Source organism: Schistocerca cancellata, chromosome 5 (assembly GCF_023864275.1).
Source record: "Schistocerca cancellata isolate TAMUIC-IGC-003103 chromosome 5, iqSchCanc2.1, whole genome shotgun sequence".
Lineage (NCBI taxonomy): Eukaryota > Metazoa > Arthropoda > Insecta > Orthoptera > Acrididae > Schistocerca > Schistocerca cancellata.
In genome coordinates, this window is record NC_064630.1 from 836,559,529 (window position 1) to 836,573,414 (window position 13,886).

A 13,886-nucleotide genomic window follows, 5' to 3' on the forward strand; every position below is an offset into this window, starting at 1 on the left:
CATTCCAACTGATTTAGTACACAGTACCTACACCAGAGAGCACTATCGCCCATTTCGTGATGTAATCCAAGATGGTGGCGGGAAATAGCGGCAAAACAACACTGCCTTTGCAAGGCATTAGTCTTTATTTTGCAGGCAATGTCTTCACCACGAGATCTAGACTACAACTGACCTAGTACACAAAAGTGCCACCAGAGGGTCCTGTCATACCTCCTGTGACGTAATCCAAGATGGTGGGGTGAAATGACGGGAAAAAAACTCTGCCTGTGCTGTACATAAATCTTTATTTTGCAGGCAGTGTCTCCACCACAAGATTTAGACTCCAACTGAACTAGTACACAGTACTGCCACCACAGGGTGCTCACATCCATCCTGAGATGTAATCCGAGATGGTGGTCTGGAGGGGTAAAATGGCGTGAAAAAGACTCAGCTTGTGCTGAGCTGCTTGGGAGAGTGAGGAAGGAGCGTACTCTATTTGTCTTGGAACATTTTATTTAGCGGTGGAGTATACTTATCACACTGACGCAAAACACCCACCCTGATGTGCTTGGGGTCGCAATTCACAATCTGCAGACCTGTAAAATACTTCTATATAACACTCTCCAGTCACGCAAACAACTTCTAATTTACCAAAATAATTTATTCGATTCACTTGTTCTGCACATTCCGCACCTTTATTTAGATGAGAGAAGATCGATTGTGATGTGTGCATCTATCAAGTGGGGGACACGTTTGCCTATTCTCTAGACACGGGAAAGTACTTAGTTGGCTTGTAAATTAAAGGGATGACTTGGAATCTGTTACATCCCTGAAGTTGGTATTAGAGAGTGGTAATATCAAAATGGTTCAAATGACCCTGAACACTATGGGACTTAACATCTGTGGTCATCAGTCCCCTAGAACTTAGAACTACTTAAACCTAACTAACGTAAGGACATCACACAACACCCAGTCATCACGAGGCAGAGAAAATCCCTGACCCCGCCGGGAATCGAACCCGGAAACCTGGGTGCGGGAAGCGGGAATGCTTCCGCACAACCACGAGATGCGGACCGTGGTAATATCAGTTTCCTCTATTTGTTTCTAGTTACTCAGTGGTTTACAGCACGCTGCAACTCGCTTAAGTTTGGTGTTTGTCGAGGAATAATTTCCAGTATGTATATTGGGAATTATGTTGCGCCAGCGATCGATAGGATGCTGCTTAGTGCTTGATGTTGAGAAGTACCACGAAAAGGTATAATATTATGGCGAACCATGCAAAAATCCGTGTGTTCTTGTAATCCCCTTGTCTGGAGATGTGTGTAGAAAAACGAATAAGCACGAAAGTAGGTTTGGAGCAGAAACAGTAACGCATTTGTGTGGAGGGGATACGATCTCGAATTTGTGGAACAATTCTTAGAGCGACCTGAGTCCACTGAGGGTGCTCTGATATAAAAGGGATGATTTGGTTTGGTGGAGGATGTGGATTGTATGTTAACTACATGACATGGTATGTGGTGATATATTGCTGGGTTGGAGATCGGTTTCATGCTCTAACATTCAAGCTCCTGTCCTCTGTGGGGGAGCAGTGTAATTGAGTAAGGGTCTTTCCGTATTTCACGGTATGTATGGCACTTTGCGAAGTTTAGTTGTCGGTGCAATATAGTGACAGTGTAAAATAGTTTATTTCCGCTGAATGTCATGTCTGTAGAAAGAAAGAAAAGGCTGACGGTGCTTGTGTAGGACTGATGAGCATCATGACATATAGCCCGTGTTAGTGTAGGAACACCATACGTTTTTTGGATGCTGTGCAGGTATAAAAGATAACTGCACTGACTGTGTAAAATGTGTATGTATTGTATTGCAAAGTTAATGTGGCTTACGTTGTGTAAAACATCCATACTCTGCATTGTAAAGTTACTATTATTTATGTAGTAGCATGAGTAGAGAAGATGACAACTATGATTTATGTAGTAGCATGACTAGAGAAGATGACAGTGTGTCCTATCGTGATGGAGATATAGATTCACCACATCAATAACCGTGAGGGAATGAGATACATTTTTTATATGGAAACTTATTGCGCAATAGATCCTGAGATTCATTCCAGAAGCACAATCATCATGAGGAGACAGTGCCTGTACATTGATCGGTGTCAGACTGTAGCAACAATCATAATATTTAATTGTAGTTACATTGGAAAATATGTTCCTGGCTCCTAATATTCGTGTGAGTCTCGTATGTATTTGATGGTCTGTAGACGACTTTGCAATGCAATTTAGCGATCTGTGGAAAATAATTTCACTGCTGAAAGTCCCATCTGCAGAAAGAAAGAACAGGTGGATGGTGCTTCGATACTGGCAGCATCAGTAATTTGGCAGGTAAATTCGATAAGAGCCAATCATAATGCTCGATTCATTTACATCCTTTGTGCTGGGATACAGGAGCCTCTACATAGCCTTGGGAACGTTGGTGCGTGTAGAAAGCAGGAAGGATAACACATGATGGACTGGGTACCATGTTAGGTCTGCCAGGAAGACTACATTCGACGTTATTCTCCGTTATTTTGGTAAACACGTTCTGTTAGGGCAAGTATTTTCATGCGTACAAGCTGGGACAACAAGAAAGCGGGCGTTAACTATTCTGGGACACTATACAATTTCAGCGAGACCGACTTGGTTCTTATTTATTACGTAGTCTCGTGACATCAGTATAGGATTGAGAACATTGTTAGATGCACTTGCGTAGATTTATAGGTACACGAGTGCACTTTACAGCATTGCGCATGTCACACTGGGTGGTTAAGCAGGGTTAGAGGCGTGTCTCATGTCACACTAGGAACATTGCACCCTGTGCTACTCTTTTATCAATGGTAAAGACACGTGCTGCACGGAGGCGTTTCGCATATGGGTTTGCGTTAGCACTCCTTGGAGTTCTGTGCCATCAATATAACAGTGACTGTATACTCGACAATATAGGCAACTTTCAGCTGCGTCCGGCGGCAGCTTACGACTGTGGCAGCGCGCTCCTGGAGGGTCTGCGATCCTGCCCGGTCACGTCAGCACCGGTGTCTAGGTGAACACGTATTTCGATAGAAATTTCTCAGATGTCAAGCATGAAATTGATGCTGCCAGCTCATGCATGCATGACCCTAATGGGCGTCTGTGTGTTGTTTGACATGTGACAGTTGCGTCACTTCACGGGGGCTGTCGCTAGCCTCCTGTGCCCTCTACTGGAGAGGGGGGTGGCAGGATGTTGTGCTTGCGCACGTTGATTGTGTGTCTGTTGCACTATTTTGCGAGCAGGCCTGTAGGTTGTGCTATGCAGTATTTGGATAGTTTTAGAGCTGATTTCGTGTCTGCACATCTTTGTACTGCATTATTTAGGAGCAGTTTGCAGGTCTGTACTGAAATTATTTTGGTAACTTACGAGTTGTTTCCATGTTTTAAGAGTGTTATTAAGATGTAGTTTACAGGTCTGCAGACTGTGTATTGTGACACTAAGCACATCAGGGCGAGTGTTTTGCATCAGTGTGAAAAATATACCCCATCCCTAAATAAAATGTTCCAAAATAAATAGAGTACACTCCTTCCTCACTCTCCACAGCAGCTCAGCACAGGCTGAGTCATTTTCGTGCCATTTTACCCCTCCAGACCACCATCTCATATTCTGTTGTGGGATGGATTTGAGCACCCTCTGGAGAGAGTACTGTGTACTAGGTCAGTTGGGGTCTAGATCTCGTTGTGGAGACACTGCCTGCATGATAAAGACTCATGCCCTGTACAGGCAGAGTCGTTTTGCCACCATTTCCCCCCACCATCTTGCATTACTTCATGAAATGGATGACAGCACCCTCTGGTGGTGGTACTGTGTACTAGGTCAGTTTGAGTGCAGACATCATGGTGAACACACTGGATGGTGGTGCTGCCTCTAATTGTTTAAATGAAGACTGGTGCATGATTTCGACTGCTGACGATTAACACGCATGTTTGCAGAGTCTTTTAGATGGATTATTATTTTGACAATTTTCGAGTTGTTTGGATCTCTGGACGTAAATGTATTGCAATATTTATGAGTGGTTTGCACGTCTGTAGGCTGTGAAATGCGTTATTTTGACAGTTTACAATTAGCAAGGATGTGTGTAGAGCATTATACATCAGTTATGTAGGAGTAGTTTGCAGTTCTGTATGCTGTGTGGCATGTCAGAGTGTGTGTTCTGTATCACTGTGATAAATATACTCCATCCCTAAACAAATTGTTCCAAAATAAATAAAGTACACTCCTTCCTCTCTCCACCAGCCCAGTACAGACTGAGACCTTTCCCAACCAACCCCTAGGAAGAGGTGGCGGCCGGGTGACTTAGGTTAGTGGAGGTACTCTAAGTGTCCTTTCTTTTACACCATTTTCTTAGCTTATTAGAGATATGTGAATTGACCTTTCCTTACTGCCAAAATTCAACCTTCGCGCCAGTTCCTAGGAAGAGTGACTTATCTTCCCGCAATTTTCTTACGTTAGTAGAGATAACCTTGGTGTGATGCATTATCCTGTTGGAATTTGAATTTCTCGCCAATTTTCTGGGGGACGGGAGGGGGGAGGTCGTGGCACTGCCGCCAAAAGCAGCCACTGTTGATGACGTCAAGTCCGCCATCTTGTATGACTTCTTCCCCGCCATCTTGGATAACGGTACTTTGGGGTAGTATCTGCCTTGCCCCAATACTAATGACTACGGAAAAGCTCTTGGACATGGCCATGAGCTCGTTTCCAGTCCACCATCAGCAATGGAGAGTGAAGCTTTGACCATGCCAGTCACTCCTGCTGGCGAACGTCAGATAAATCGTCAAATGAACCTTGGCCGAAGAACCCATGACAGTAAGGAAATGGCATTTTGTCATTGTCCTAGCTGTTAAAAATACACGAGCACAAATTTTCAGTACTGTGTGTGTGGTGTTATGGATCTCTTGGGGATTGGAGAAACTATTTTGCAGTTTTTAGTTCGTCATAAAAGTGTATAACATTAAAAAGGTACATAATTATTTCACACTGCACTTGAGTTTCTCAGAGCGACGAACCAATTTACAAATGTTGTCCTCCAGCATTTGCCGTAACTAAAATGATGCACAGTGGAACTTGGAAATGCAAGCTGCAGGTGTACTAGTTGCCTAAATTTACGAAATTTCGTTCCTCAACAACGTTTGCTCTTATCCTGTATTTAATTATTTATGTATTTATTTCACCTGGGAACGCTGTATGTATTATTATTGTTATTGTTATTATGTGCTACTCATGTACTGTGCGTACTGAAATGTAAACACATAAAGGATGCCGATTTAGATCTAAGAAATAGCCGGTTTGCCCTATTCTTGCCGGATGAAATAAATTCATAAGTAATGAAATATATAGCATTCCATTATCGTTATTATATGAAATATATAGCATTGTATTATTATTATTATTATTTTCGATTATTCCCATTTAAAGATAGCGTTTGAACTTGAATTACTTTATGATGATTGTTTATGTTTTTTCTGAGCTCAAATTTTCTTCATGTGTTCACTGTGTTGTTTCCTTCGCTTCGCTGTCCGTTTGCGTCCTGGTCTCTTCTGTGCTGTGGTGTCAAATTTAATGTTTTTTGATGACGTTCCTGAATTCAGTTCTATTTTCTCCATCGTTTACTTTTATGTGTGCTTGTCTGTGGTCCTCTTCAACTTCTTTTATCCATTTTGTTTTTCCCTTGCCTGGTTTATGACTTTATGAATTCGCTTTGAAATTCTGTTTTCATTCATCCTGTGGATATGCCCGTAGAACTGCATTCTTCTTTTCCTTATTGTATCCGTAATCTTGTCTGTGTATTTATATAATTCTGATGTTGGTCTCTTCTTCCAGATTCCTTGCTTTTGTATCGGGTCAGAAATTTTCCTGAGAATTTTCCTTTCTTTTTTCTCTATTTGTTTGATTTTAGTTTGGCCACCTATTTGTGTTGTTTCAGATGCATACAGTGCCTCCGGAAGTATGACTGTGTTATAGTGCCTCAATTTTGCGTTAATGGATATGGACTTTTTGTTATAATAGTTCCACGTGAGTTTATATGTTTTGTGTAGTTTTCTTATTCTTTCCTCATTGGCCTTTAGGTTGATCCCTGGTGGATGAACGATTTCTCCCAGGTACTGAAAATGTGGTGCTTGTAAGATTTTCCCATGGGTTGTCACAATAGGCAATTTGTCTTGTGACACTTTTTCTATATACAGGGTTTTCTCATACGAGATTTGCAGGCCAGTTTTTTGTGCACTTTCCTGTAACTTCTCTATGGCGTTGGTGGCTTCTTTTCTATTGTTGTTATTATTATAGCACTGAGCAAATGGTAAATCATAAAAATGTCTTATTAACGTTGTGTTAAGCAATTTTCTCATTAGTTTCTTGTTGAGTGTGACTAATGAGATATAACAGTGACAGAAGGACAGAAATCTGGAGAAGAGCTGGAATAACAGAGTGAGCTGGGATGAAGTAAAGGAAATCAAATAGGAGTACAAAGGGACGAGGAGAGAAGTGTGACAGGAAGGCAGGTTGGGTGGTAGAGAGGAACTTACAGGGAAGGCACGTCGATACTCGCTCCAAGAGCACTGGTTCCACTGCGTATAAATAAATGTGTTTCACAATGCTGACACTCACTCACTCACACTCTTTCCCAGGCTAGCCCTTTGCAGAAATTCTTCACCCTCTTCCCTCCCAGAGGGTTCGAAAAGATCTTCTGTACCTCACTCCGCCACGTCAGGAGCTGGCATCTCATAGTAGTCTTTGTATGCGGATAGCGCAAAAATGAAAGCAGTTAAGTTATTTTCTGAGATAAAATTCTTTGTAAAATTAATTTATCCTGTGTTTACTAAACAGAATAATTTGTATACAACGGCAGCGGATTTGATCATTGTCACTTGCACTTCATCACTTTCCTCATTGTGTATGTACTGTGTCGCGAATACGCTGCTGTAGTACGAGTAATAATATGCATTGTTACCGATTTTTCAATTGTGGCCGCGCGAGATTAGCCGAGCGGTCTGAGGCGCTGCAGTCACGGATTGTGCGGCTGATCCCGGCGGAGGTTGGAGTCCCGCCTCGAGCGTGAGTGTGTGTGTTTGTCCTTAGGATAATTTAGGTTAAGTAGTGTGTAAGCTTAGGGACTGATGACGTTAGCAGTTAAGTCCCATAAGATTTCACACAAAATTGAACATTTTCTTTTTTCAATTGTGGGAAAGAAAACATGATGAAAAATGTAATTTTGTTTTTGTTCACAGATTTCTTCAGGCACTAGCTTCTGCAGGGTGAGTACGCACATTCATTTTCCTTAGCGTAACCGCGAATGCTTAGATTCGTAGTGAAGTTGTCATACATTGACATATATATTTGTGTGTAAAAGATATAACTGACTACAGTACTTGGCAGTGGGTACGATAGCGGTTCACCTGTCGGAGATTGTGGATATGTTGAAAATACACTTCTCCAGTTTGGCTTCGGATAACATTGTGGAAGCCCCATAACGCCGGCTGCGGCAGTCACGCGTGACATCCGCGTGGCGTGGCGTGGCGGCACGCAAACGTGTCGTCGCCGCGAGCGATGGCGGCGGCAAATGCGACTAGTGTGCCGCACCCACCTGCAAATCCTGAAACTCACCTTGTACCTAACTATCCCCAGACTCAATCCAAGTCGGCGGTCACACTGAGTACCGTTGTATTTGGTACAACAGTAAATATTATTGCGCAACTGCGAAATGTTGTGTGATATACGGTGTGTGATTATTTCTCACGGTGATAGTGTAGTCACGTTACCAATACTGGCCTATTTTTCCTGGCGTCGTTTTGATTATAAGTTGTCAATCGAGGAGTACGTGCCTGTGAGACCATTGGACTCCTTATGCACGATTACCTTGTCATAACGGTGCAAAGGAGAGTTTGCCTGTATGTTCTTATGTCCTTGATAAAGCGATACTGTCGGATTCTAGAGACAGTGACGATGATTGGAAGCAGAAGAAAATTACTAGCATCTTGAAGATGTTTCGTGTGTGTAGAGGTACACCTTGTCGAGGCGTAAAAATTGTGTGAGAGGAAGTAATGAAACTCTCGAAATGAGTCCACTGTACACCTAATATTCCGTCGTAAATAGTGACGTAGCTCAGGTTCGAGGGAAGTGCTAATATTTCTTATCTCGTCTGCAGATGGAGGCATATTTTGAAGACACGAATTGCACGCTTACACAGTACACACTTCTCAGCTAACGCAAATCCTGTTAGTAACAATTCGAGCTAGCACCAGCGTCAATTATTCTAGATAAACGAGTGGCTCGGTATTGTAGGTGAGTGTCTGGTTCTCAGAGATTCATCACACGAGCAGTACCTATGGGGAACTGACACTGAGCCCTCGTCCAGATGTAGTTCATTATGTACCTTCGGCAGTTTGAAATAATGTGTGGTTTGTGCATTTTACTCGAGATCAGTCGGCCGATGTGTACTATGGGTGGGTAGTGAAGGACTGTTTATCATAGGCTGCGTGTTCTCCAGGATATTCTGCATCGGATTTTTATCTATAATACAGCTCAAAAGAATTTCGTTATGCAACTAACTGTGCAAAACCAAGTACAATCAATCCATCGAGACAATTCGACGTAAATCTGTTGCCTCCGATGTACAGGAAGCTCACAGTCACGGCACAGCTGGATAGCGGAAGCGAGCGAAATTTTCACCAACGACCGCAGAGTCGGCCGTGGTGGCTGAGCGGTTCTAGGCGCAGGTTCGAATCCTGCCTCGGGCATGGATGTGTGTGATGTACGTAGGTTACTTAGGTTTAAATAGTTCTACCTTCTAGGGGACTGATGACCTCAGATGTTAGTGCTCAGAGCCTTTTGAACGACCGCACGCCGGGAAAGCAGCGCTGTGGAGCCGCGGCCACCGCTGTGTGACGTGGGCGCCGGGGCGTGGCGTGGCGTCTGCCCCACTGACAGGGGGCCGCGCCTGCTTGGCCCACGTTCACAGAAAGTGCAGGGCTTCGCCGGAAATGAGAGTGTCGGAAGTGGGAGCGTGTAGAAGAAACAGCGTTCTGGGCTAGCGTTGGGCGAGGCGCGAGCCACCTGTGTCTGGGTAGTTACAAGGCGGCGGGAAGAGTACTGGACGGCAACCCGAGGGGTGTGGGGTCGAGTCCCTGTGCGGAAGCTTTTCTGTTTATTTTTATTTTTTTTATTCACTTACATTGCAAATAACCGAAATAAAACTGAGTATTCTGCATTTATTTCAAATTTGATGAAAGCCATTTAATAGAAAAGCGAAGGAAAAATTTGCGACTGAAAATAAATTTCCAAGAAAGGCAGTTTTGGATCGAGGATTCAAATAGTGGTGGACGAGTGAACGGGAAAATACAGAAATGCCGTCATCTCATAAACTTCTGACAATCTTATACCAGGTGAGGTGCTTAAGACAGACCATCTCAATAACTCAGCCGCTTTTAGTGACAGAAGAAAATCTTAGAAACAAAAGCTGTTTAGCTTTAAGGGGGACGTAGTGCATTTATAAACTAATTTTCGTAGGTGTAAGAGTAGAGGGGACATGATGGTCAACTTTGTTACTTTAATTAATAGACTGGCGTGTTATATTATTTACCTTTTAATAATATGCTTGAAAATACCTAGAGTGCATTACGTTCTGTTAGCGTTTGTTATGTATGGGAGTTACCTAATTATTATCAGCGCAAAGAACAGTTTACGTGTTTCCTTTTGTGTACAGGATACATCGAATGTAAACAACACTCCACTCATTGCAAGTTTCGTGTGTTTATCTGTCTGACGAAGAATATCAAATGTAAACAAAAAGCAGGAATCCTGTATGTATCTATTGCATGAAGACCATTAGTCTCTGGTTCATTGTCGTCGAGTAGACGACATTTTCATAAACTTGTAACATTTTCACAATGCTCTACACAAAAGCTGAGAAAGTTGCTCCGGTTTTTATTTACGACGAACATCGCCGAAATATGAGAGCAACTGTACGATTGAAAGCTGATAAATATACTGATGGTGCAGCACCCTCGCGAACTACCTTTGCAAACATAATACAGACATTTTAGCAAAGAGGAAACGTCGATAAAAAAACACGTAAACGGCGCAGATCAGCAACCGACGAGCGACAGGCAGTTTCCATGTCAGCAGCTGTGGCGCACAGTCCACGTGTTGCCACCAGACAGGTGCAGGTCGACTGCGAGGGCCGAATCAGCCAACCAAGTGTTATGCGAATTCTGCGAACCAAAAAGATTCACCATTACCACGAATCACTTCATCACGAGCTCCACGGCATATCTTTCGCCGAAGGATACAATTCTCCTCCACGTTCTCGACCGAGTTACTCACAGTTGAAGCATCATTTAGAAACGATTGGCACGTTAATTTTCGCAACACGCACTACTGGTCCTCTGAAAACGCACAGTGGCTGAGGGGAAGTCGACAAGCAAAGAGCTCACTCATTCAACGTACGGTGCAACCTTCCAGATAACCCAATTATTGGTCCCTATTTTATTAATGGTAACTTAAGTAGAGCGAGGTCATTTTGATATCAGAATTACTCAAGTCCTGTACAACAGCTCTCAAGATCGTTGCATCGGTCGGTCCGGCAACACAAAATGACCCGCGCACTCGCCAGACCTAATGCCTCTGGACTTGTATTTCTGTGATACATTGAAACAACAAGTTTACAATGAAATTCCAAACACTCGCAAAGACTTGAAAGATCGTACTACAGGAGCATATTCTGTCACCTCGGATAACATTCAGCGCGCTGTATTTTCCACGTCCAATGGTTTTAGAGTATGTACGGCTCGTAATGTACGTTTGCAAATGAACTTGTGAAAGGTCAACATGTAACAGAATTACTGTACAATGTCATCAACTGTACATGTCTTGAAACGTATTATTAAAAGGTAAATAATATAACATCCCAATCCATTTAAAACAACAGCTAAGTATTATATCTCCCATGTCTTTTGACCTACGAAAAAATTTGAACAGGACATTACGTCCGCCTTCAGGTAAGCAGAACAGATCTCTGCTGTTAGGTGACTCGTTCGGAGGCCAAAAAAATTCAGAATTATACGACGAGATGTTGAAAGTTGAAGAAGGATTGTCGTCGCGCAGCATTGAAGTGATTTCCCTCAAATGCACTCCGATAGTGCAGGACTGCAATGTGTGCTTTTGTCATGACGCAAATCAAGAAGATTCGAGACTGCTCCTATCGGAAGGGGAAAAGAAATCGTACCCTGAGAGGACTGCATTCTGTCGTACACCACAAGCTACCGTCGCTAGTACTTGTGCATAGTTTGCTTCCAAACTGTTCGATAACAGAGAGACTGTTACGAATGTAAACAAGTAATCTTTTCTATATACAGTTTAAAACAGCCGTGTAATTGTTAAAACGCGGCGTTCATACTGTGTACGAGGTACCGACAATATTACTGCTTCCCCTGTTTTTGCGATGACTTTCACTCCAGCAGTGTTAATAATCAACTGCAAAATAATAAAGCTATGTGAATTTAAAATACGAAGCTTTCATTTGCAACCCCCAATTTTCCTTTGCCTTTCTTTTACACGCTTTTTCCGAAAATATTAATAAATACAAAATATTGATCATTATTTTGGCACGTTTGTGGTTTACGCAAAGTAAAACCTGAAAATAAAGAGAAAGAAGCACAGAAAGTTTCCGCCTAGGGGACTGCCTGCCTGCCTGCCTGCTGTGCGGGGACCGCCGTCCGTCTGTCACACAACGCAGGCGGCGCGGCGCGGCGGCCCGGGCCTCGGCCGACGAACGCCGAGCGTGCCGTGCTCTTCTTCCAGGCGCGCCGCAGGTTAGGCTCTCAGTTGTGTCGCTTTCGTTCCTGTCCGAGCCCTGCACGCGCCGTTAACCTGGACGAGGTCTGTGCCGAAGATCAGGCCGTGTGCCGTTCCGAGATGTTTGCTGCGGCAGCCGCTGCGTTAGGCTCTGGTCGTTGTTCTCCACTGCAAACAAACGAGTTAGCCGCAGCCCGCACTGCTTACCCGGGAATTTGATTAAGAGGTACGCAGCTTTTTGCAACCAGTATCAGAGCAACGTGTACGAGAGATGCAAGATTTCAATGTATAAGATTGTAATGGCTCTCCTCGACTGACGACAACGTGTGCCACTTATTGGGCATCGCGTCCGTGGAGTGCAGGAATACGTGAAGGTGGCACGAGGTGCAGCGCGCATGCCTTTAGCCCTTACGAGATTACCCGAGGCGAGCAAATTTTTTTTTTGGCCGAGTATTCAATATTTCGTACTTCGTTCTCTTTACTAGGGAAATAGTATTTAACGTCCACAGTCTTTACCAATTCACGTGCGAGAATCCCCATTGCATCCGAGAACGTGAAGGAATCGATAGGTGTGGGTAGCAATGGTTGTCGGTGGCAACCTGATTTCAAGGACATAATTATTTACAGACAGCTGAAAAAGACTACCTTCGTTTGGTCCTTTTTGCCATTTGTTTTAAAAATGTGTCGTTAATCACTTCATTCGAGGTGTATTGTTGTAAACTACATTTGCTGTTTCGCTTTCACGAGCAAAGACAAATAAGTTTTGTGGTTCTCCAACATGCTATGTATATTCCTTCGTCCAAGAAACACGGTCTTCTTACATTTACTCTGCAGTATCAGAACGCCCCAGCGTCTTATTTCGTCATCAACTTTCCGGCCGCCACGAATTCCTCTCCTGTGCCAAACTCTTCATCTCAGAGTAGCACCTGCTACCTGCGTCCTCAATAATTTGCTGAAACTAATACAATTTCCGTCTTTCTCTACAGTTTTTGTCCTCTGCAGCTACCTGAGCCGTGCACGGCTCCCGTTTATCCCATTTATTGTTTGTCATCTTCTATTTCGGTACTGCCGCCTCGTTTCCTTATTCCATTTACTGGCGTCACTAACTTCCTGCCTCACTTACCTGTGAGCGGCAGCTGGAGCGCGTATCGACATGTGCAGTGTCGTCGCATCTCTGGAGCGACCGGCAGTATTTCCGGGTGGCCGTGTGTCTGGCAGTCAGTCGGGACGGACCAGCAGTGTAGTGGGGGGGACGGAGCGGCGGTGAGGCGCCGGCAGCCAGTGCTCGCCGACCCGCGTCAACTGTCCGACGGAAGGGGCGAGGCCCGCGGCTCACCCGTCCCGGACACGGAGCTCAAGTCCTCACTTAATCCGCAGCCAGCCCCGACTGTTCACATTGTCCCGTTTGAATTTCCTTGTGGGCTCTTGGGACATCCTGTGGCTTGGTCCGTTGACTGTCTGACGGTTGGGTTGCCGTCGGACCGACAATGATTGGGCCAACGCCCTGGCTCACCTAAGCGAGCGTTAGTGTTTGAATTACAGGCCGATCCTCGGAACTTCTGAGCGCCTTTGGGTCTACTGCCATTTCTTTATTTGTTGTTGTTGTTTGTACTTGTATGGCTTCTAGCCGTTTTTTTAAAAGTAAGGTTGTTTCCCCTTAACGCGTAAGATTCTTTAGGCTTTCAGCCTAATTTAAAGAACTTTGGCTTTTCAAAGGATTTAATGTTGTTGAATTTTAAGTGTTGGGCCTTCCGTCGATTTTGAGTCAGAGTTGTTTTGCTCTTAAGGCCTTCGGTCTAATTTAAAGTACTGTTTCACATAAAGCTTTTGGTATTAACAAAATTAATGTTATGGAGTTTTAAGTGTTAGGCCTTCAGCTGATTTGAATTTAACTTGTTTGCTATTGAAGTGTCTGATTCTTTGGGCCTTCAGCCTAACTAACAACTGTTGTAAGATAGGGCTTGCCTTTTAAATTTCTGATTATGCTTGCGTTTTAAGTTATTGGCCTTCAGCCGTTTTTAAATTAAAGTGGCTTTCAGCCGGTAATTAATTCCCAA

The 13,886-nt window shown here is 43.7% G+C and overlaps 1 protein-coding gene across 6 annotated transcripts in view; it reads left to right on the forward strand.

Moving 5' to 3' along the window:
- LOC126187518 (neurexin-1a) overlaps window positions 1–13,886 on the forward strand; it is a 2,258,738-nt gene that overhangs the window by 1,313,587 nt on the left and 931,265 nt on the right. For all 6 annotated transcript variants that reach the window (XM_049928650.1, XM_049928652.1, XM_049928651.1 and 3 more), the window contains exon 6: window positions 7,266–7,292. In XM_049928650.1, coding sequence (XP_049784607.1) covers window positions 7,266–7,292 — 27 coding nt within the window. The remainder of the gene's footprint in view (window positions 1–7,265; window positions 7,293–13,886) is intronic.